The 20,927-nt window shown below is 36.1% G+C and overlaps 1 protein-coding gene across 2 annotated transcripts in view; it reads right to left on the bottom strand.

Annotated features, from left to right (window-relative positions):
• COG6 (component of oligomeric golgi complex 6) overlaps nucleotides 1-20,927 on the bottom strand; it is a 54,487-nt gene that overhangs the window by 20,478 nt on the left and 13,082 nt on the right. For both annotated transcript variants that reach the window (XM_054271623.1, XM_054271624.1), the window contains exons 5-13: nucleotides 19,085-19,196; nucleotides 17,634-17,716; nucleotides 17,326-17,396; nucleotides 16,097-16,190; nucleotides 11,333-11,461; nucleotides 11,134-11,225; nucleotides 6,780-6,844; nucleotides 2,890-2,981; nucleotides 1,082-1,199 (exon numbers count right to left, since the gene is read on the bottom strand). In XM_054271623.1, the coding sequence (XP_054127598.1) occupies nucleotides 1,082-1,199; nucleotides 2,890-2,981; nucleotides 6,780-6,844; nucleotides 11,134-11,225; nucleotides 11,333-11,461; nucleotides 16,097-16,190; nucleotides 17,326-17,396; nucleotides 17,634-17,716; nucleotides 19,085-19,196 (856 nt within the window). The remainder of the gene's footprint in view (nucleotides 1-1,081; nucleotides 1,200-2,889; nucleotides 2,982-6,779; nucleotides 6,845-11,133; nucleotides 11,226-11,332; nucleotides 11,462-16,096; nucleotides 16,191-17,325; nucleotides 17,397-17,633; nucleotides 17,717-19,084; nucleotides 19,197-20,927) is intronic.

Here is a 20,927-nt window from a genome sequence, read left to right as displayed (position 1 = left end):
TCACACATTTTTGCTATGGTCCATCACTGATTTCTTTTCATATATGGAAAATTTACACAACTTTATTCTAGCTTACATATTAGGAAATAAAATGTTTTTTGGTAAATTTATGTTGTCCTTGTCCATTGCATGCTTTAGCAACAGCTTTAGCTGATCCTTGAAGAAGCATAAATAGCAAAGGAACTATATGATCCTGCATTCAAATGGAAATACCCAACAGCAACAATGCATTAAGAGGACTTTAGCAGTATTGGACTGTGGGTGATAGCAGCTAAGGAATAACCAATGAACAAATGAAACCACTGAAAGGGGTCACTGGGGTATCTGGGAGAGAAGAGGAGGAACAACTGCTTCTTTGAGAAAGTCATTCCCCATCTCCTGCAGAAAGACAGGAAATTAGGACCAGACAGACTCTGCTGAATGAGAAAACTCATTTGGAATCACAGAACAATACTGACAAAACTCAGAAAACCTAACTGAGTGGCCACCAAATTACAAGTCTGCACAAAGAATAGTTTCTGGAAAATGAAGTGGTTTTTTTCCATTTTTTTGTAGGTTAAATAATTAAGAAATGCATTTACAAATGTTACAGCAATCTTCATGTGGTAAAACTACTTTTATAATAGACAGAAAAGCCAATTTTTTTTTTTACATAGCTTATAATTTTGGGATATACCTTGAAACTTCAAAAGAGGAATGATGCACAATTAACTAGTAATCTGATGATGCATTAATACAAATGATACAGCTCAATCGCCTGACTTTGCTCTATTGCACTTAAGAAAATTTCCTACCTTTGTTTCTTCTTGTAAATTTTAAAAATATGTAAACTGTTCTGCCAAAGAATGTTGCTAACCACAGGATTTTAGACACTTATCTACAAAACCTCCACCATTATTAGAATTAAAATATAAACAGCAAGTTTGTAATGTAGTTCTATGACTAAAATATTGAAAATACAAGACTTCAACTTTAGGAAAAGCTGACATATAAACCAGCTATTTACCTAGTAATCTTACTAGACAAAAGGGAAATGCAAGCATGTTTTGAAACATGAAAGATGTACAATTTTAAAGCAAACCTTGTCCATTAGTTTACTTGCATGAAGACTCAGGCTATTAAAGAATATTTTCTTGCTCAACAAATGCATTTCTTCAATTGTTGTCAACAGTGTGGCTGCATTGTTTCCTACAATACCACTGAAAAAAAAATTAAAACTATTTAATGAATCTAAAGGGGAAACAACATGATAGTCAGATACTTAAATATAATTTTAAAAAATATTATTTTCAAAGTTTAAAATTTAGAACAAATAATTACAAGGAACAATTCTCCAGAGAGGCTAAGAGATAAGCTGACTGTAAGAACAAGCATCATCAAGTATGTCATTAAGCAAATACTAAACACAGGCTATCAAACTTGCACACTTTTTTGTAGAGTACTAAAATTTACCAGATTTTTGCTTTCTTATGCAATAAATCTACTTCTGTTATCAAAAACAAATTACATAACAAAAAGGGTTAACAATATTCTATCATACTGCCTGTTAGGGATAGCATTACCTCTCTCATTTCTGCACTGGGATGCTGGGTAACCCCAAAACTGTAAGAATTAATACCTTGCTATTCTGAGTGTTAAACTATCACACTTAGCCCAGACACCACATAACCCTTAAATGGCTCTACAGGACTATGCTCCTCTCACAGATATACCCTACCTCTGGCTATAGGAATTGCACTTTTAAGTCCCAAAGTGTCAGTGAAAATTCATTGGTTCATAATAGGACTAAACCTCTATCTCAATTTTCAGACTGCAATCTTGTGTTTAATAGATCATTTTTCAAACTGATTTTTCCTTTTATTAGTAAGGTGCACCTTCCCTACGCAGAGGAAATTATTCAGCTAGTAGAAGGTACTTCAGTGGTCTTTAAACATTGCGCTGTTAACAAGACAGAAACCAACAGATAAGACTGACTAAGATCTTTCATTTTAACATCATATTTTCAATTGCACCAAGCTTCATAACCATGGGGAAATGCTAATTTTGGAGACAGAAAAACAAGACCAAAATATTCCAGGATTTTTGTACAATAAAATTAAGAATAGGCATTACATGTCTTCTACAATAGTCCTGCCACCACAGTTGAGGAATTTAAATAAGCTGGGAGGTGCCCAAGAATCACTTATCCCAGTCTGCCCAACATCTGAAGTATTTTCAGATAGAGAAGCTCAACTAGTAATATTAATGCTTCAAATTCTCAGCAGTTCAGTCCAGGGCTGTGGAGGGAGATTTTTCTCCTACTGCTCTTTCTCACCAACATGAACTACAGCATATGCCACAACATATAAATGATATATAAATTAGCAGCTCTGGCTTTCCCCCAGTTCCTGTATTCCTAGTGGTCTCTAAGAGGTTGGAAGGTGATCAGTGCATCTTCAACAGTGAGATAAGAGAGTGCATAATTAGGGAAAAAAAGTTATCAAAACACAACTATTTAAAACAAAACAAAAACAACAACAAAAAACAAACAAACCCAAAAAAATCCCAAAAATCTGAAGAAATTTTATTTAGTAACATTTTCTCAAAGGGGACTTGACTTTGTCATATGAAATGTTGTGGAGAGTTTTTTTGTATACTATTTGAATCTACACAGAACAATGAAGAAACAGTTATTGTGCCAGATTTATGCTGTATTCCAAAGCAGTTTGGATATGAACTGAGGAATGGCAATGGGTAAATGGTTTCTGCTTATTATTCCATATGTTTCTACTTGATGTCATAGTGCAGAGCAACAACTAAGCAACAGAAGTACTCTTCCTAGCAGATTTGTTCTTACATATACAATTAGGGGAAAAAGGCATTTTTACCATACTTTGTAATTTTGCATACCTGATTGTATGGTGGTAGAACTTGAGCAAATTAGAAATCTTGTACAGTAAAACTGCTCCTGGCTCGGCAACAATCACCTGCTCAATTCTAACCTGTAGCATGAACAAATACAAACAATCCTTCAGGTCACAAATTCTGAAAGTCAGCCATCTATGACTTTATAGCCAATATACCTCTGATTTTTGAAAAATAAATTCAATCACAAATAAATTTTAAAAGAGAATGTCCAGTTAACTTTAATATTTGGCTTGAACTGAAGTGCTTCTGGGCTGCAAAGCATCTGGGCAGAAAACATAAAGGTATATGCACACTTAAAAAAACTACAAATGCAAAAACCATTCCAAAAATCCTACAGTCCCTACAGACTTCAGATATTATTGGAAATTTAAAAATATTGAGATAATTTTATGGATTAATACCAATACATACTGTGGAGTCTTCCCCAGCACTGAACGGCTGCAATGCTGCAGAATCATTAAACTACAGCAGTAGATTTCTACCATCGTGCAGAAATTCAGAACACAAAAATATTAGGTATTTTGCCCAAGAAACAAATTTTACCTGGATGAATAAATTCTTCCCTGAAAGGAGAGCATATATATCTCCTACCAGTATTTAGTTAAAAATATTTATAACTGATAACCAGCCATGTTGATTGTTCATCTCAACCAGGATATGCTGGCTACACAACAAAATGGTGCTGAGTGTCTTTACAGTTGGACAGCTGATGTCTTATTTTATTTGTCTCCTTGGTACACACAGTCTCAATCCAGTCAAAAAAAACTGCTCCAGGGTCAATCTTAGTGCACTTATGAAGCAGAGTAGACAGTGACTTATCCCTGCACTGCTCTCCCACGTGCCTGAGTGTGAAAGGGCTACACACAAATCAGCAGCCACCACCCACTCTACCAAGTTATTTGCTGTTCAATAGAACACAATGTGCTGCAGTCCCTTCTTAGAGCCAGCTGGAGGGAGAACCAACTAAGATTATGCTTTCTCAATCCTTTCAGTTTGCACCTAATTCACAGCCCCACAGCAAATAATACTTTTTAACTCTTATTCACAATATTTAATGCACGAAGTTTATTTCAACACAAAGGTGAACTTTGCTCTTCAATGTGTTTGTATATACAGAGGTCTATATACAAATATATGTCTCCAGTGTTACCTGTGGGCATGAATACTGAGTACATTCTAGCTGTACAGCAAAAGAGAATAAGGCAGGCAGGGGAAAAAGAGGGAAAACAACACATTTAAAAAAAAAAAGGAGTAACTGAAAGTAAATAAAATAATTAAAAAGTGAATAAGAGAACAGTCAGAAGAAAAGGGAAAAAATAAAATTTTAGGATCACAAGAGAAAAATAAAAACTAAAAAGACAAATTGGGAAAAGAAGAACTGCTGCTTCCCATATAGAAGTTTTCACTGCACTGGAGAGCCAAAATTTGCAAGTGATACAACCTAATCTGTTTGGGGAAGCTTTGGATTCAGAACTCTTACTATTTTTCAGTCCTGTACGTCCTGTTCTTAGCTGACTATAAAAGACTACCTGCAGTCCACATAGGGCATCAAAGACATTTTGCTTTGAACTCATCTTAAATGTTATGGAAAAGCTGAGGAGTTTAATTTAAATGTTTTTTAGGATTCTCCTACCTCCAACTGAAATGAGAGGCCTGTGCTAAGATTTACCACTAGGGAGTATTCAAGAGTCACTTAGGTGCCTAAAACACAAATCAACTATCAGTAAGAAATGTGGGCAATTTAGACTGCATGTAAGCATAACCATTCTACAATATATCGTAGAAAAGATTCCTCCAAACTGAATCAGTTACTGTTGTTCCTCTGAACATGGTAGCTTGTAATTATCTAATTACCTATTATGCATTGTCTCAAGGCTCTTCTGCTTGGGGGCTTCTCAGGCAGGATTTTTTCTACTTTTTTTTTTTCCTTTCCCGTCAGGAAACAATAAGTGTTTCATACTTTTTACTGGAAAGTCTAGACTGTCAGTGAATTAATGTAAGTTGCATTCTATTAAAATACAGAATACAATGGGAAGTCTTTAATTGTTCTTTTAGAATTTTTTTTTACTAGCACAGTAACTAACCAACAACAATATTTCAGGAGATTATTTCTAAAGAGACTACAAGCATGTAAGTGTAAAGAGTTTGGCAACTGAAATTAAAGTTACTGTGTATTTAACTATAAAAATCACAAGCACTCAGATCAACACCAAAACTTCCTCTGACTTACACAGGAGTTTCATTCCTAATTACTTTGCTGGAATGCACAGAAATACTGAACTCAAACATCAGCATTCAGTATTAACAGAACTGATTCAAGAGTACAGAAAGTTTGGAAATATCTTCCAAAAAAACAAAGCTGTGGTGACTGTCCTATTAGGACAGGCGTCTTCCAACAGATCAAAAACAAAAAGGTTGTGAAGAATGATCATAAATCTGTAGCAACAGGCACAAAACTGAAATACAAGAGATTCTGTCTGAACATCTGGGAACACTTTTTATTTTACTGTGCAGGTAGGTGGCTGAGCACCGGCATATGCTGCCCAGCGAGGCTGTGGAGCCTCCATCCTTGAAGTATTTAAAAGTCACCAGGACACAATCCTGGGTAACCAGCTCTAGGTGGTCCAGTCTCACTTGGGAGTTTGGACCAAGTGACCTCCAGATGCCCTTTCTAATCTCAATTCTTCTGTAATTCTCTGACTTTCTAAATGGCACTTTTTTGAATTTTACCTCTCTCCAGACCTTATCCTTTTCTTATCACAAACTTATGTGCAGTATCCAAAAACTAGCTGTTCACATTTGAAACTGAGTATTTGTCAAGTGGATACGGTTGTTATAGTTACAGAAACCTAAGAGAAATTTATTATAATCATATTGAGGCAGAGTAGCTTTTGCTTTAAAACCACCTGGATTTATACACTGCACAGTCAAGCAATAATTGGTATCAGCTTCATCACTTTGATTACTTCAGTGCTTAAGTGAAGCACATACAATAGACAAGTCAGGCAATCATTTGATGGATCATCATTAATGATTTCTATCACATGTGTCCCCTAAACTTACTAAGGCTGTAGTCTGAAAAAAAGACAAGTATAGAAAGATGTGACAAATACAAAAAACTGAGGTAACATAAAGATGGTAATTAGGAAACAATTTTTCATGGTGTCTTTAAAATACAAGAGCAGGAGTTATTAAAACAAACCCAAAAAAACCCCCACAAACCACAAAAGGAACTGGCTTTTCACACTAGAGCAGATATGTTCACTTCCCTCCTGAAGGATACGTTGTGAATATCAATAGTTTATATCAATTTGACATGTTCATGCAAGTAAACATCTGTTGAAATCTATTATATACAAAGAAGTTATGGCTCAGTAAGTCCTTAGTATATTCACAAACAGGCAAGGACACTATCCTACAGAAGTATGGTGCAACTACACAACCTGTACACTCTTCCCTAAGCATAATGATCACTATGAAAAACATGTTAGTAAATTACATGGATTTTTCATTTGACTACTACCACCACTACAGCTATTCGCATACACTTACCACAAAGCTGTAATTTTATACATCAGTACTCCTCAACATAGGAAAAGTAAACCAGAATCAAGACTCAAATTTAGCATCCTAGTATCCCTCCTTATATGACTATTATAAACCAGACTATTGAGTGGTTTATATATATGACTATTATAAACATCTATGAACAAAGGAATCTTTAATTTGAGAAAAAATCCTTCAGAAGTCAACAATCTAATTCTTAACCAAGGGCAATGAAAATACACTGAAGAGATGGGAGCACAAGTTCTGAAAAAACATGACAGAACAGCTTTTGTATTTAGAATGCTAAGGAAAACAAAATACTTCACCTTTAGAGGCCTGCAGACACCTTCTGTGATGTGCCCAACTACTTCTTGAATATTTTCTTCCACACCTATAGTTAATGCAAACACATGCTAAGATTATGCAAATGTAATTCTCTTTTCTTCACATTACAAAACAAATAAACAAATGTAGGAGGTACTCCTCCATAAAAAGCATTATGAACTGTGTTCTTTTCTCCACACAGCTAGTTCACACCTCCACTGTACCTCCAATCTAACCATTAAGAAATAGCTGCACGGCAAAGCAGTCCTGGAGTCATTACCTTTTGCTATGCAATTGCTTCCTAGGGCAACACAGTGCGTGGGAATCTGAGGTAGAAGCAGCAAGAGGAAGAATAAATGATTTAGCAAGAAGATATCTCAGTAAGGCTCAATATTAGCACTTCATGAAATTAAACTAGAAAAACACCCAAAGAACCACCAGGCTGGTGAGACTCGAGGAGCAGCAGCACAGCCCGTTTGCAAGGCCTGACTGGCAAACACACGTGTCTGTCAGCGCTGCTTACTGATGAGCTCGTGGCGCTGCTACTAATGAAGCGACATGTGTACCTCCATCCACACTGCTGCGTGCTGCAGCGCTGGCAAACGCTTCCTCCCCAGCAGCAATTGAAACTCATCTTCCACAGAACCATGTACAAAGGAGAATATTGCCCTATCTTAGCACGAAACACAAATGAATTGTTGCATGGCAACCAGTGCTGTCATAAATCAATCAAGCTGAAAGCAACAGATCTTCAAGCTCTCACTTCAGTAACAACTCAGAACAGATTTATGGAGAAAGCAATACTTTAATTCTAATTTAAAACTTGTCAACAGGAGTTCATCTTCAGATGGGACCCATGCAATGAAAGTAAACAAACTGACTGTGACATGTGACAGAAATCAGGTGACCCGAAGCTATATTTTGCTTATTTCAGAGTGAGACAGATTAACTCGGAGAGTAAAAATAATGAAAGATCAGAGATCTGTGCCAATGCCTCTTTACACCAAGTTACATGAAAAGCCATATAAGCAGTAACAACTGAATTCAGTGTGGTGGCTGTAAGAATTTCAACATACTGAATTGGTAAGGTAATAAAAATACACTTATATACTTGAGTACTGATATCAAGGCAAAAAGCAAGATTACAAACCACAGTGTGCACGCTCTTTTACCTAATGGCTAGCTCCCAGATAGACCTTAGCAATTGACACATTTTTAGTAGGAACAGTCACACTTCACTTGTACTGCTCATCAATGTAACAAGTACCTAGCACATATTTGCAATAGTGTATCTAGACCAGATTGACTTAAAAACAAGTTGTTTGGTATGAAAATTTTAGCTCAAAAAATATACAAGCTCGAATACTAAAGGACATGGAATAAAAATTTTGAGACACCACATGCTTGTGCCTTCGCATGTATTTTCATGTCCAATTAGAATTCTGGATTCCAAAAGCAGTGAAATCTTCCAGCAGAATGGGTTATATAAGTGGTGCAAGTTTGACATAAAAGAATTACAGAATGAACAATTCTCAAAGGTCCAAAATAACTTTTAGAATACAGCTCATAACTGAAGATACACTTCCAACTCCTTGCTACGCCATATATAATTTTTCTCTGACTGTCCTTCTATAAAAGGAGAGATCTTTTTTCGACTTTGTTTAGCTTCTGTTCTCCATCTGGGTTCCTGTAACTCCACAAAGAATGGGTTTCCACTGCATCTCTTAAAATGCCTGCAATTATCAATTCCTTGCAAGAGAAGATTTCTCTTGGGAGGCTCCTGCTAGCTATCGAATACTTAAACTCTGAAGAGGAAAACCAGGTGCTTTATGCTTGTACAGCAAAAGAGTTAAACTTTTCTGAATGTGTTTTCAGCACTTAAAATTTTAACAGCATTTTTGGTCAGGTTAATCTGAAACACCTAATTTTTGCAAGCTTAACATTTTAAAACTTTTTAAAAACCATCCTTGCACACTCTGCTTATGGGCTACATAGTTTGGCCACTTTAAAGTAAAAACTGGGATGGAAACGTTTCTCAAAAAAAGAAGCTCCACATGTACAATTTTTCATCCAGTGGGACCATATCCACCAACAGGTATACAAGTGGTTGTTTTTTGAGAAAGGACATTTTTGTACAGTTGAGATTTACCACACTCTCCACAGTCCTGAAAGTACACAGAGCTTATAGGAGAATTTAAACAGAAATCTGAATTCAGTACAGACAGACACACCTGAAGGAAAATAATAGAAGTGGTTCCACACTACAACAATTCCATCTGTAAAAAACTACTCAAGTTGAAATTGAAGTGAAAACATCTGACTGACCTAACTTCAGACAGCCAGGTAGGTGTTTTATCTATGGCAGTTGCTTGGGCTCCCTCTATGGGGGAATGGAAAAAATCCCAGTTTGTGATGAAAGTCTACAGAAATGCTTACATTAGATCTCAAATTTTGTTAGGAAGCACTGCACTCTGAAGATGCATATCTCTATCCTTATCTCGAGCTGCAAATAAACGAGATGTCCACTTGTCAAATAGTGACAAGAAATTAACTCAGTTTTTACTCTAGCCTGCACAGCCAGACACCTAAAGACTGCACAACAGCACAGAAAATTCAGCTTGAGTTTTTCAGTACCAGAGATGCTGTTCTAACTACCAACTCAGGACCTGAATTTATAAAGAACAGACAATCTCAGGGTACTTTGGGGTTGCACTGCCGTAACTGTTTCTTGTTGAATCCAGGGGTATCCTATGAAGTACTGTTTTGTCTTACAGACCTTATCACATCACTATCCTTGTCATCAAAAAAATTTCCCCCAAAACACAGAGGAATAGTTACAGACAGCATCTCCCAAGCTCCCAGTTTGTTGCTCCCAGCATGAAAGGAAGAATTCCTCTTTATATTTCTTGAAAACTGTGCAACAGTGATAGCAGACCCACTCCAGGAGAGCTTAGGAAAACATATTTTTCCTTCAGACTGAAATACTGAATCTCTTGTTTATACCAGTCTTTCCAGAAAAAGGTTTTGTCCTAGTGGCTTTTTGTTGAAAATCTCTCCCCCAAATATTTATATTCTCTATATTATCAAGTGTCTTGCTCTGTGGCTGAAATGCTCTAAATATATCTCATTCCATGGTCATACCACCTCAGGCCAACATCCTGTCAGGAGGCCAAAGAACTTCATAGTTAAGCAAAGCACTACACAAAGAAGTGGGAGAATTTCAGAACAAAGCACAGCAGCAGAAGCCCAGCCCACAGCAGAACCAGGCACATTTACACACTCCATGTAAATGGAGCTTGTCCTGAAGGGCTCCCCAGTTACAGCAGAAGCATTGGTCAGTCATCTACAAAGAACTGCCATGTCTTTTTCTCTACCATAAAACCTTCATGAGGTCTGCTTTCCTGTCTCCCTGAAATATTGTCAGCAAACAGTATTCAATTCACTTCCACAGTACACTATAACTGTTCTTAAAAACCAGCATTCCTCCAGTTTGATTTACAACAGTTCCTGAACATCCTCCTTTTCTCATATAACAACAATAAGGGAAGGCAATTAATACTTACAGCAGTAAGGAAAATCAGAATACATATTCACTTTAAAACCCAGACTAGGATTGAGACATACAGTCTGAAGAGCTCGTCAGACATTTATCACATGTAAGTTCTTACAATGAGTTTGTTACAATTGAGTACACATGCTAATTTATAAAAAAATATCTTTGAAACTATGATGGCAAATCAAACTAAAGCTTCTACAGGATAAAAGTCTTTAAAGTATAGCTTCAATCAACTGAAAACAAAGCAAAGGGGCTGAAGACTAAGCATGAGAATCTGCAGTTCTGAACTGAAGGAGAGTTTTCATATTAAAAAGCTCCACCTATTTGTGAGTGGACCTCCATAAATCTGGAATGATGTTAAATGACAGAAGAAAATTCCATTTTCCTTGTAGAACAGAGACTTACAGAAACAAGGAATTATATTTTTAAAAAAGAAAAACTAAAGAAAAGAGCAAAGGCATAATGAAAATCCTCAACGTAATATGTAATGTTTTCAAAGAGATATGTATTCATATAAATTACAAACAATTTCTGAACTCTCAACCATACCCTAAAATGTCCCTTTGTAAATCTAATGTAAATCTATTAAGTACAGTAAAATAAAATGAGTGCATTTTGAAACATTCTTCTTTGGTTACAGGCCCTCTTTTGGTAGAATGCAACCACCAGCTATTCTGAGACTATTTTTAGGAAAATTTAAACTTAGACTTGTAACTGAAGCCCAGCCTAAGACATCAGTCACACTTTCTTATCACAGACTTACTATCACTTCACAATTTATGTTTTAAAACCAGTACTACCTTGAATAGTCACAAGCTTTAACATAGCTTCTAAGTGTTCTTTTTCAGACGCTGTAGCTTGATGCAACCAGGCCAGCATGTCTCCTACATACCTACACAAAGACGGAAATTTCTGTGTAAATTAGAGGTTTATGGTGTCAGGAATTCAAAATGCCAACAAAATAAGGGTTATTTCATTGCATTCTTGTTGGTACTGTACCTCAGAGGATCGTGAGAGTGCATCTCAATAGGGCGGGGAGTACCTCCCAGACCTCCTCTAGTAAGAGCATCTATAAAGCCACGGACCACAGCACTCCTTCTAGCTGTCCCAAACTCATCCAACGTGTATCTGTAATTGAAACATGAAAACAGGTTAAAAAAAACCCCCAGTCTGCCTCACCACAGTTGATTAGTTCAGCCTCACAGCTAATTCAAGTAAACATTTTTATAGTTCTAGAAATCTTGCATCAATGCTTCTACTATAAAGCATTCAAAACCATGTGATGATGTCAGAATTCCTATCATCCTGCTCTATGGTACATCTGACAAACAGGAGAAGACAAATTTTATGTTGTCACCTGCCTGTCTGCTCTAGAGCAAATGTGTAGGATGAGACGTGACTTCTGATATTGCAGACAGGTGCTGCAATATATAGTCTTTTATATATATATATATATATATATATATATATACACACACACACACACATATACACTGTTCTTTTCTTCTTTCTTGGTTGGATAGCTCTTAGTTTCCAGGCTAAATTAATTACCTGTCAGATTATTATTTGTGGAGTTTTTCTACTGAATTTGAACATTTTTTCTAGCGTGCCTCCTCTGGTACCATTACAAAATAGACTGAAAGAAGTACTTGGCATTGTGTTTCCCACACAGGAGCATTGGCAGAGGCCATAGTCTTTCCAGGATCAGGTTAATATTACTGAAGAAAGAAAAGGGGGTGAGAGAAGAAAGTGAAGTGACTGCTTCTGCAGCATCCTGCAGGGCATCAGGCACTGCATTGCCAGCCAGGAAAGGGAGGGAATTGTCTCACTCTGCTCTGCACTGAGGCAGCCTCACTTCAAGTGCTGGGGGCAGTTTTGGGTGCCACAATATAAAGACACTAAGATGTTAGAGCTTGTTCAAAAGAGAGCCACAAGGATGGTGAAGGGCCTGGAGGGGAAGCTGCATGAGGAGTGGCTGACATCACTTGGTGTGTTCATCCTGGAGGAGACTGAGGGGAGACCTCACTGCAGTTACAGCTTCCACATGAGGGGAAGAGGAGGGGCAGGCACTGATCTCTTCTCTGTGGTGACCAGTGACAGGATCCAAGGGAATGGCCTGAGGTTGTGTCAGGCGAGATTTTGGATGGATATTAAAGAAAAAGTTCTTTACCCAGAGCGTGGCTGGGCACTGGAAGAGGCTCCCCAGCAGAACTGATCACAGCATCAAACCTGACAGAGCTCAGGAAGTGTTTGGACAATGCTCTCAGGCACATAGTGTCACTCCTGGGGACGGTGCTTTGCAGGGCCAGGAGCTGGACTTCATGATCCTTGTGGGTCTCCTCCAACTCAGCATACTCCATGATCTTCTTGATTCCTCTCAACAGACACTAAAGAGAACTGTTCCTTGACTCTCCCATTCCCTTACCCCCAGAATTATATACATGAAAAGTCAGCTTTTCAATTTTTGTACACATAAGCATATTTGACAGGTGTGGGACTCCTGTTTGCATAAGATCCAGCTGACTGACAGACACAGCAATTTATTGCACTGTAACACAAGGCTTCAGCCTTCTAGGCTACCACATGACCCAGGGGAACAGACTTATATTCATCTGACAGTTGTTCACTGACTTAAATCAAAGCAATTGTAGCTGGATATTTAATGGATGAACAATTACAGCCCAGAATGTATTATCTCAAATGGCTTGCTGGTGGTAGAGGAGGTGCTGATAACTTACACATGGCTAATTTTTAGAGCAGGCTACCTTTCTGTTGGCATTGAAGCATGAAAGCAAGTGAAGGATGGGAAACGAAAGCCGGTAACATCCCAGTTATATCTGCAAGCCACAGAACGCTTCTATTTTTTTTAAACTAATTTAAGTTTGTATGTTTGAAGAACATACAAACTAAAAAGGAGACAAAGAAAATACACATTACAATTAGTGAGCATGGTGTCAATACATATATATATATTAATAAACAGAATGTCATTCACTGACTTATTTAAGTCTGCATTTAATAAGCAGTGCATTCACTTTTAATAAATGTAGAGAACAAAATTTAAAAGAAAATAATACCTGGCTTCAAAAATATTTGACATTAAATTCAATTAGATTTCTACTCTGCTATAAAAAGTCAGAGGGAATCTTCAGTTTTGTTCTTTTAAATCCTAATTATTCTATTAAAGAGGTGAGGAAAGAGCACACTGAAAAATCTGGAAATTTCTGTTGAAGTGTTTTTCCTCATACACTGTACTTGCTAAGCTGGAGAGTAAATATCTGCAATTGATAGAAGTCTAACAAAAAATTCTAATAAATTACTACTTACAAAAATAATGCAACTAAAAGTAAAATAGATCTAGCATCTGACAACTGCCCACTGTCTAGAAGGAGCAGTATTGGAGGAAAAATCTCAAGCATCTCTAGAAACCAGTTCGCCTTTTTTTTTCCTCTCTAACAAGCAGCTATACAATAGATCATTAAATATACAGCCATGAAACAGATCTTGTGATCATTATTAGTTCTGAAAACAGCATTCAAAATGATAATTTTGTTTTAAAAAGGAAACTACTAATTTTCCCTTTGCTCTCAGTAGAACAGGTATAACCATTATAAAATAATGCATGTTAAAAAATTCGGCAATAACTATTATTTACACTAGAACACAGTATTTACTACTATGTTATTACACATACTCATGTTCGGAGAAGAAAACATTTGGATGTTTTTCAACCCAGCTTTAATGTTTAAAATATACAGTAATGATCACTGGGAAAAGAGGAAGAAAAAAACCTTTGTAAACCTGAGTGGATGATGGAAGAGGAACACTGCTTTCAGCTATGTCTCCGTGCATTTTCTAGGAAACAGTTGTCAATTTTTCTGTTAGAGCCAGGAAGTGAAAACCATTTTGAAGTGTTTCTTTTATATCCCCTACTGACTGCAGTTCCAAAAAGTCCATCCATAGTGCAGTCCTTCTGACACTTTTAGTTGGTAAGTCAATATAAGGAAACAAGAATTTGTAGAGTTGGTTCTAAACTCTCATCCTTCTCCATCTTACTCACTTTCACCCAACTGAATCACAATCTTTATCAGATGCAAGGGCAGTGATTTGGAGGGAAAGTGCTTAGTTCACACATGAGTGCTAATACACAAAAAAGCTATTTAAAATTATTTTCTCCTGTGACTTAATCTCTATATTATGAACTCAGCAATTTGTTACTTAAAGGTATACAAAAATTTTTGTAAGGGAATAAAATAAATCTTGAGATTTAAAATGTAAAGCATCAGTGCTGCAATTTTGATAATACGCTGCAGCAAGTAATTAAGCTTGATAATTTAAGATGAGAGACACGTGTCTGCATCATCTACAGTAACAGGGGTTTTTTGCCCTTTTGGCAGAGGAAAGGTCTTACCAATCAAATTCTATCTTTGTTAATACTATTACTGCTGTTTGTGACAAAGGTGTCAGAAAAAAAATTATCTTTTGCAGATTCATTTTAAACTGGCCAGCAGTGAATTTATGCACAAGACGGGGTTTTCTTCCCTTGAAGTAATAAAACAAAACAATGATTTTATGATGTTTCAAAGTATCATAATTCAACAAAGTATTTATTACAGAAAATAAAACTGTATCTAAAAAGAATCCTATAAAACGTTGGGAACATCATAGTGATTGATCTTTTGCAGCTGTAAAAGAGGGTGTAGGGGAGAGAATGCAAGAGGGGACTGCAATTCCCAGCTATGGCCTGAAGTACTGCAACACACCATCCAACAGCTGGGGAGGTCAAGTGACGCCACTTCTCTGTGACATTAACCAGCAGAGCTGACTGAGCATGTCCAGATCTGAGCTTTCTCTCACACTGACAGCACTTTTCAGGTCCACATCCCCCATGCACTTTTCCTGTGAAGGGCTCCAAGGAACTTAACAGCATCATGTACCTACACCTTCACACTGACACTCCTAAAGACAGGCATGGGCCTTGGAAAGGCTGCCCTGGATACCTGTGGCTGAAAGCAATTTTTCAATGGTAGCAAAATATGATGAATGCATTAAAAAAAAAAAGAAAAACAAAACAAAACAAAACAAACAAACACCAACGAAAACCAAAAGCCCAAACCCCAAAGAAGTGTAAATAACCTCTTCAGAGATGGTTACCCCAACAAACAGTTCTTACAGTGCCACCTGGTGGTTCACTCTCCTAAGTACCATTTCATTTACTTCAACACCAGCAAATTCAGAATAACAGGAGTATTTTACACAGATATAGATATATAAATACCTCTACACTTTAGAGGTCCATATGTAGGATTTTTTAATAGATTACTGTATAACTCATAATGGAAGACATTTTTACTACCATAGGCACTTCAGTAAGAGCTAATTAGCCTTTACCAATTTTTTACTTTGGGGACTCAAAAGATACAATCACATGTTTTGAACAGGATTTTTTTACTTCAGAAAAATCCTAGAATGAGAGCACAGGAATTCACAATTAATTTAAATTAAAACAGTCTGACATTTTACTTTAATTAGAAACTTTTAAGTTAGAAAAGTCCAATGACATTTCCTGTATCATAATTATGTCAGAAAGACTTCTGAAATTTAAAACAGTCAAAATATCATGTTTTATAACTTAGGTTTCTGGGTAGTTTTGAATTTGGCACAGGACCAAAGTGCCACCAGTCTTGGCACTGTAATTCATGCCCATCTTTAAGTTTTATAAGCTCAAAATACCAGCTTCTGTTAGAGATAGCAAACACTTACTTGTACAGGACAGGTCTATCTTGTAAGGCTTCCATGGCTTGAGCAAGAACTGGAGAAATGTCACATGATTCTTGTGTCAATGTCCTGCATTCATCTATAAGATACCAACACAAAAGCACATTCTTTATCCTGTAATACATTTTATTATGTATTATTAATACATATATATTAAGCTGTCAAACAAGAAAATAAGTTAAAAACTCAAAGGCTTTTCATTTTGAAGACTTCAGAATATGCTACCTGGGCTAGTTAGTGTTAATACAATTAAAATCCCCTGCAAACAGTACTGTAAAATGCATGTCCATCACCAATTTCAACAATAAAAATGATTAAAGGAAGCTTACTATTTTTTCATGCCCACATACAAATGTTGACTCATTCAACCTTCAGAATTTCATTTGGCTCCTTTATAACTGTTTACCACACTTCAAGTAAAGTATTAAGAAAAAATGGAACACCTAGTTAAGCAAGCTGTTTGCTTTGCCATTTGATTCTGTTATTTTTTCTTTCATCAAAATAACTATATAATCTTTTATATTCCAGGCAAGAATGTGGAAATCATATAAACTAGATCAAACATCGACAGAAAAATGATGACTTTTCATAAGAGTGTAACAACAACTATTATTTGAGGTTTCAGCAGCCAGTGAAGAACAGCTAACGAATATAAAAACCATATTGCAGCAAGTTTTCCCCATGAATCTTACTGTCAGTGAGACAGTCTTTTGCTTTGGAGAACAGCAAGTATATTTGATGTATTTGAGGCTATCAAGGTGTTGGATGACTACATCCAGAGTACATATTAAAAAAAAAAAAGCCTACTATCATTCAAAAATCCTGACAAAAGGATTTTTCCTTTTCTAAAAGTAACCCACCATCCCTCTCACTAAACTAGATCCTACTATCAAATCATTAAAACCAACAACTTCCCTCTAACTTGCAAGAAAATGAAATTCAATACAATTAAAATTTTGTTTGGACTACCAAACTGTAGTAGTTGTTCTTTGTGGAAAACCATCTACTAAAAATACAAAAAATAATCCACTTTTATAATAATGAAATTGACCCAAAAACCTAGAGAATTGCCAATTAACAGTTTGGCTCCCTAAGAAGGAAACCAAAATGTTAATATATCTTGGAAGGGGTTTGTGCTAAGTTCAATCCACATGAAGGAATTATAGGAATCATCATCATAATAATCATAAACATAAAAACATTCTTAGTCCTACTTTGAGTCCATCTGTAAAGTCGTTCATAAGATGTCTCCTGCAGTAAAGCCATCTGTTCCATAATTTCCAAGCTACAAGACAAATAAGAAGTTTATTTACAAATTCTATTTTAGACAGTACTAGCAAAGGCACTTCAAGTAAAATTCAACATACCATTATTAAAATTTTGAGTATTTTAACTTTTTTTGGTGAAATATTCTGCATATTTCTGTATATATTTTGTGATATGAAGCAAAGAATGAGAGCTTGCTTTAACTTCTGCTCTTAATTGTAAATGGCTCTCCTGCACTCATTTAAGTAGGACTCACCCTGCCCTTTGCTGATTTGTTCGGAGGAGAATCTTGACATCATCATGAATTTGTTTTACTCGTCCCAGAGCCTTGAAAAAATCCTAAATAAATTGAAAAACAAAATACAAACAGTGTGCAGTGTGTAAAAGCAGTAATTTCTATTCAAATCTCCAGCACTCTATACTCCTTCTTTCAAAAAAAAAAAAAAAAAAAAAGCACTTGAGATGTGTTTTTAACCTGTCTTGACCTGTCCCGTAAAGTATGTGTTCTTCACACCCATTAGGTAACTCTAGGGAGATTTATTTTTGAGGACACCACTATGCATTACATCACTGTCTCCCATTACTGTTAGAAACTATGGAGTAAAATGAAACATTGTAAAGTACAATGATTGCAGGTTGATATTTTTTGTACTCATGAAATGGGATAACTATTTCTTTAAAAAAATTAAAAAAAAACCATTTGCAATTGATCAGACTAAGGTTTTCCAGAACAACCTTTCTCTGTGGAGTAACTCAACAGCAGCAGTGAATAAAAAAAACAAAACCAAACTTAAAGCCTAGAAGACAAGTACATATGACTAAAAAGGTTACTTTGTTAGTTTCAGAGTCAAAACCAAACTTAAAGCCTAGAAGACAAGTACATATGGCTAAAAAGGTTACTTTGTTAGTTTCAGAGTGCAAATAGAAAGCCAGTAACATTTTCAAACAGGCCTTCCTATGAGGACATATTTAAAATGCCTTGGAGGAGACCAGCATTTCAGATACAATCTGGACTACCTGTTGATAAACTATATGAAGCTTTCCATGCAACTACAATGATAAAAAAGTCTATTTGGTATACTTAATTCTTTCATTATTCAGTTTGCTTTTACTGTAGAACAAGTTTCCTTTTACTGTGTCTCCTTATTCAAACCATGTCATATTCCAAAACCTATTTTGGAAGGCGGCTGAAGTGAATCAGCACCTAGTATCTTTAGCAACCAAATAACATTGAGAGATGGCCTGAGCTCCTATTGCCTCAAGTCACTGAATACCTATATACATGAATATGCAAAATGTACATACACATGCACAGTGGCAGTACTAGAGAGCTGCAAGCTTCTCATCTGCTTTGAGTGTCATGAAGTTTTAAAATGTTTTCACTGAAAATTCAGACTTCATAAAGGTCTTTTTGAAGTGTAGAACCATATGAAAACTACTTTGCCTCAAACTGATTACATGAGAGCTCACTTGCCTCAAACTCATTACATCATTACACAAACTAGAATTTAATGATGGTTTTCTGTCTCTTTACTTGAATCTTTCATCACACATTTTAAACTCATCAGAAATTCACCATTCTCTAAAAAGGTACATTCTTCCATAAAAAATTAAATTGCAAATGGAAAATAATATCTCATGTACAATTCAGTTAGGGCATTTCTACATTTTAGTTCAGGGTGAAAATTTTAATGTTCATTGAGCTACCTCAGTAATTGGCTCATCTTTTGTGCCTCGAAGCAGATTCATTTCATCCGGTGTCAGCTGGAATTTTGCTATGAATGCATCTGCAACTTGTGCTTTCATTTCTAATCTCTGACTGTAATAAAACAAAGTGAAGAGGATATCAGCTTTTTATGCTTATCTCAAAGACTTATTTTTCATATTTATACCTTCCAAAATACAACCAGCACCAGAAATTGGTATTATTAAATTATAATAGCACATTCTTGCCATCAAACACTTGAGTTGCTTTTTCACATAAGACTTTCTATTAAGCTTACACATATTATTCAGTAAAGACAATATAGAGGTATTTTAACACATTTGAAAATTACTAAGTTCTTCAAAATAATATTCCTTCAGCATTTGTACCATAAGTTATCTAATCCAGATACTTTGTGCTTGCACATTTGTAATGCTTGCAGTTATTATCTTTCAAAATCACTAAGGCATCCAAAATTACAAAATTAACCTTACATTAACCTACTTTTCTGCAGACCAGATCCATTTCTTTGTAACAACATGCAGTCGGTATATCAATTTACTAATGTCACAAGCAATCAGAATGCAATGGCCAATTCTCTTGTTTCTGAAATAAACACAGCCAGGATGCAATATGCAAACACCATCACATAGGCAGCATTTTCCTGCACATGTTTTGTCACACTCCTTACAACCACAGGAGGACCCAAATGGAATGGACTGGGATTCCTGTAGCAACAGAGAATTTGCTTGAACTGTGGTTTGAGCACACAGTATTCCTGGAAATAAAGACTACCTTTTCAGGACATTGAGAAGGCACCAATTAGTTATTTGCAGAATAATAAAGCTCAATTCCTTTAAGATCATTTCATCTTTCAATGTGATATAATTACTACAAGACAAATACATTGTTATTACAGGGTGGTAAGAGGGGCAAGTATACTTCTATATACTGTACAATTAAGTTTCCTTGCAAGATCAAAGCCTGAAAAGAAAGCTTTCACTTACTCCTTCTCTACTATCCAACTCGTGTCTGAACTTCATTCAGCTAGTAATTATGGAAAACTGGCTTCCCTTCTGTAGACATGGATGACTTTCCTACCCTGCAGTTCTACAAAATCTTTTAGAGATCAGATTAAATTTTTGCAATTGTCAATGCTCTAGCACATTGAACAATGAGAGGGAAAGCAATATAAAATCCAACAGTACTTTAACAGTAAAATCTATGAAATCAAAGATGAAGGTAAGCCAATACTTCTAAGTTACACGACAGAGACCTAATCAAAAAGGAAAACAAAAACTCATATGCTTTAATATCACATCTTGAATTGATAACTCAGGCTTCACTGGGGTCCGAGGCAACTATAATGATTTTATCTTTACACTGACAGTTTTGCAATGCTTAAAATAAAATGATTTAATTTTCTCTAGGTAAACTCTACAATTCGAAATTTTGAGTCTTCATGAAGCCAAATGTTTCTCCGGGAAGGTACAAGAGTAATGCAGGATCACTTTAACCAACTCTACAGGCAGATGCATCCATGAAAAGTCCTGGCACTTTCCAACACAGTGGAAGGGGAATGGAACAAGACCATTTGGAACAAATTCAGTAAATTTCCAGCCAGAAGATTTATGTGGTGAAATCTGAAGAGAGCAAGTCATCCTGTAAGAGGCAAAAAGACAAGTGGTCTACAGAATGTACAAGAAAGAGACAAGAAGGTATTAACAAAAGAGTATTTTAAAATCAGTATTAAGCCTGTGAGAGATGTTCAGAGGGTAACTATGAAATTCTCACAACAGATGAAAGATGGGGCAGGTCTGCTCTGCACTAATATACTCTCTGCAG

The sequence above is a fragment of the Melozone crissalis genome, unplaced genomic scaffold, assembly GCF_028551555.1.
Source record: "Melozone crissalis strain CALT ecotype California unplaced genomic scaffold, PUWL_Pcris_2 ptg000013l_1, whole genome shotgun sequence".
Lineage (NCBI taxonomy): Eukaryota > Metazoa > Chordata > Aves > Passeriformes > Passerellidae > Melozone > Melozone crissalis.
Note: the sequence above shows the minus strand (reverse complement) of the source record. Positions and strands in the feature narration are given on the sequence as shown.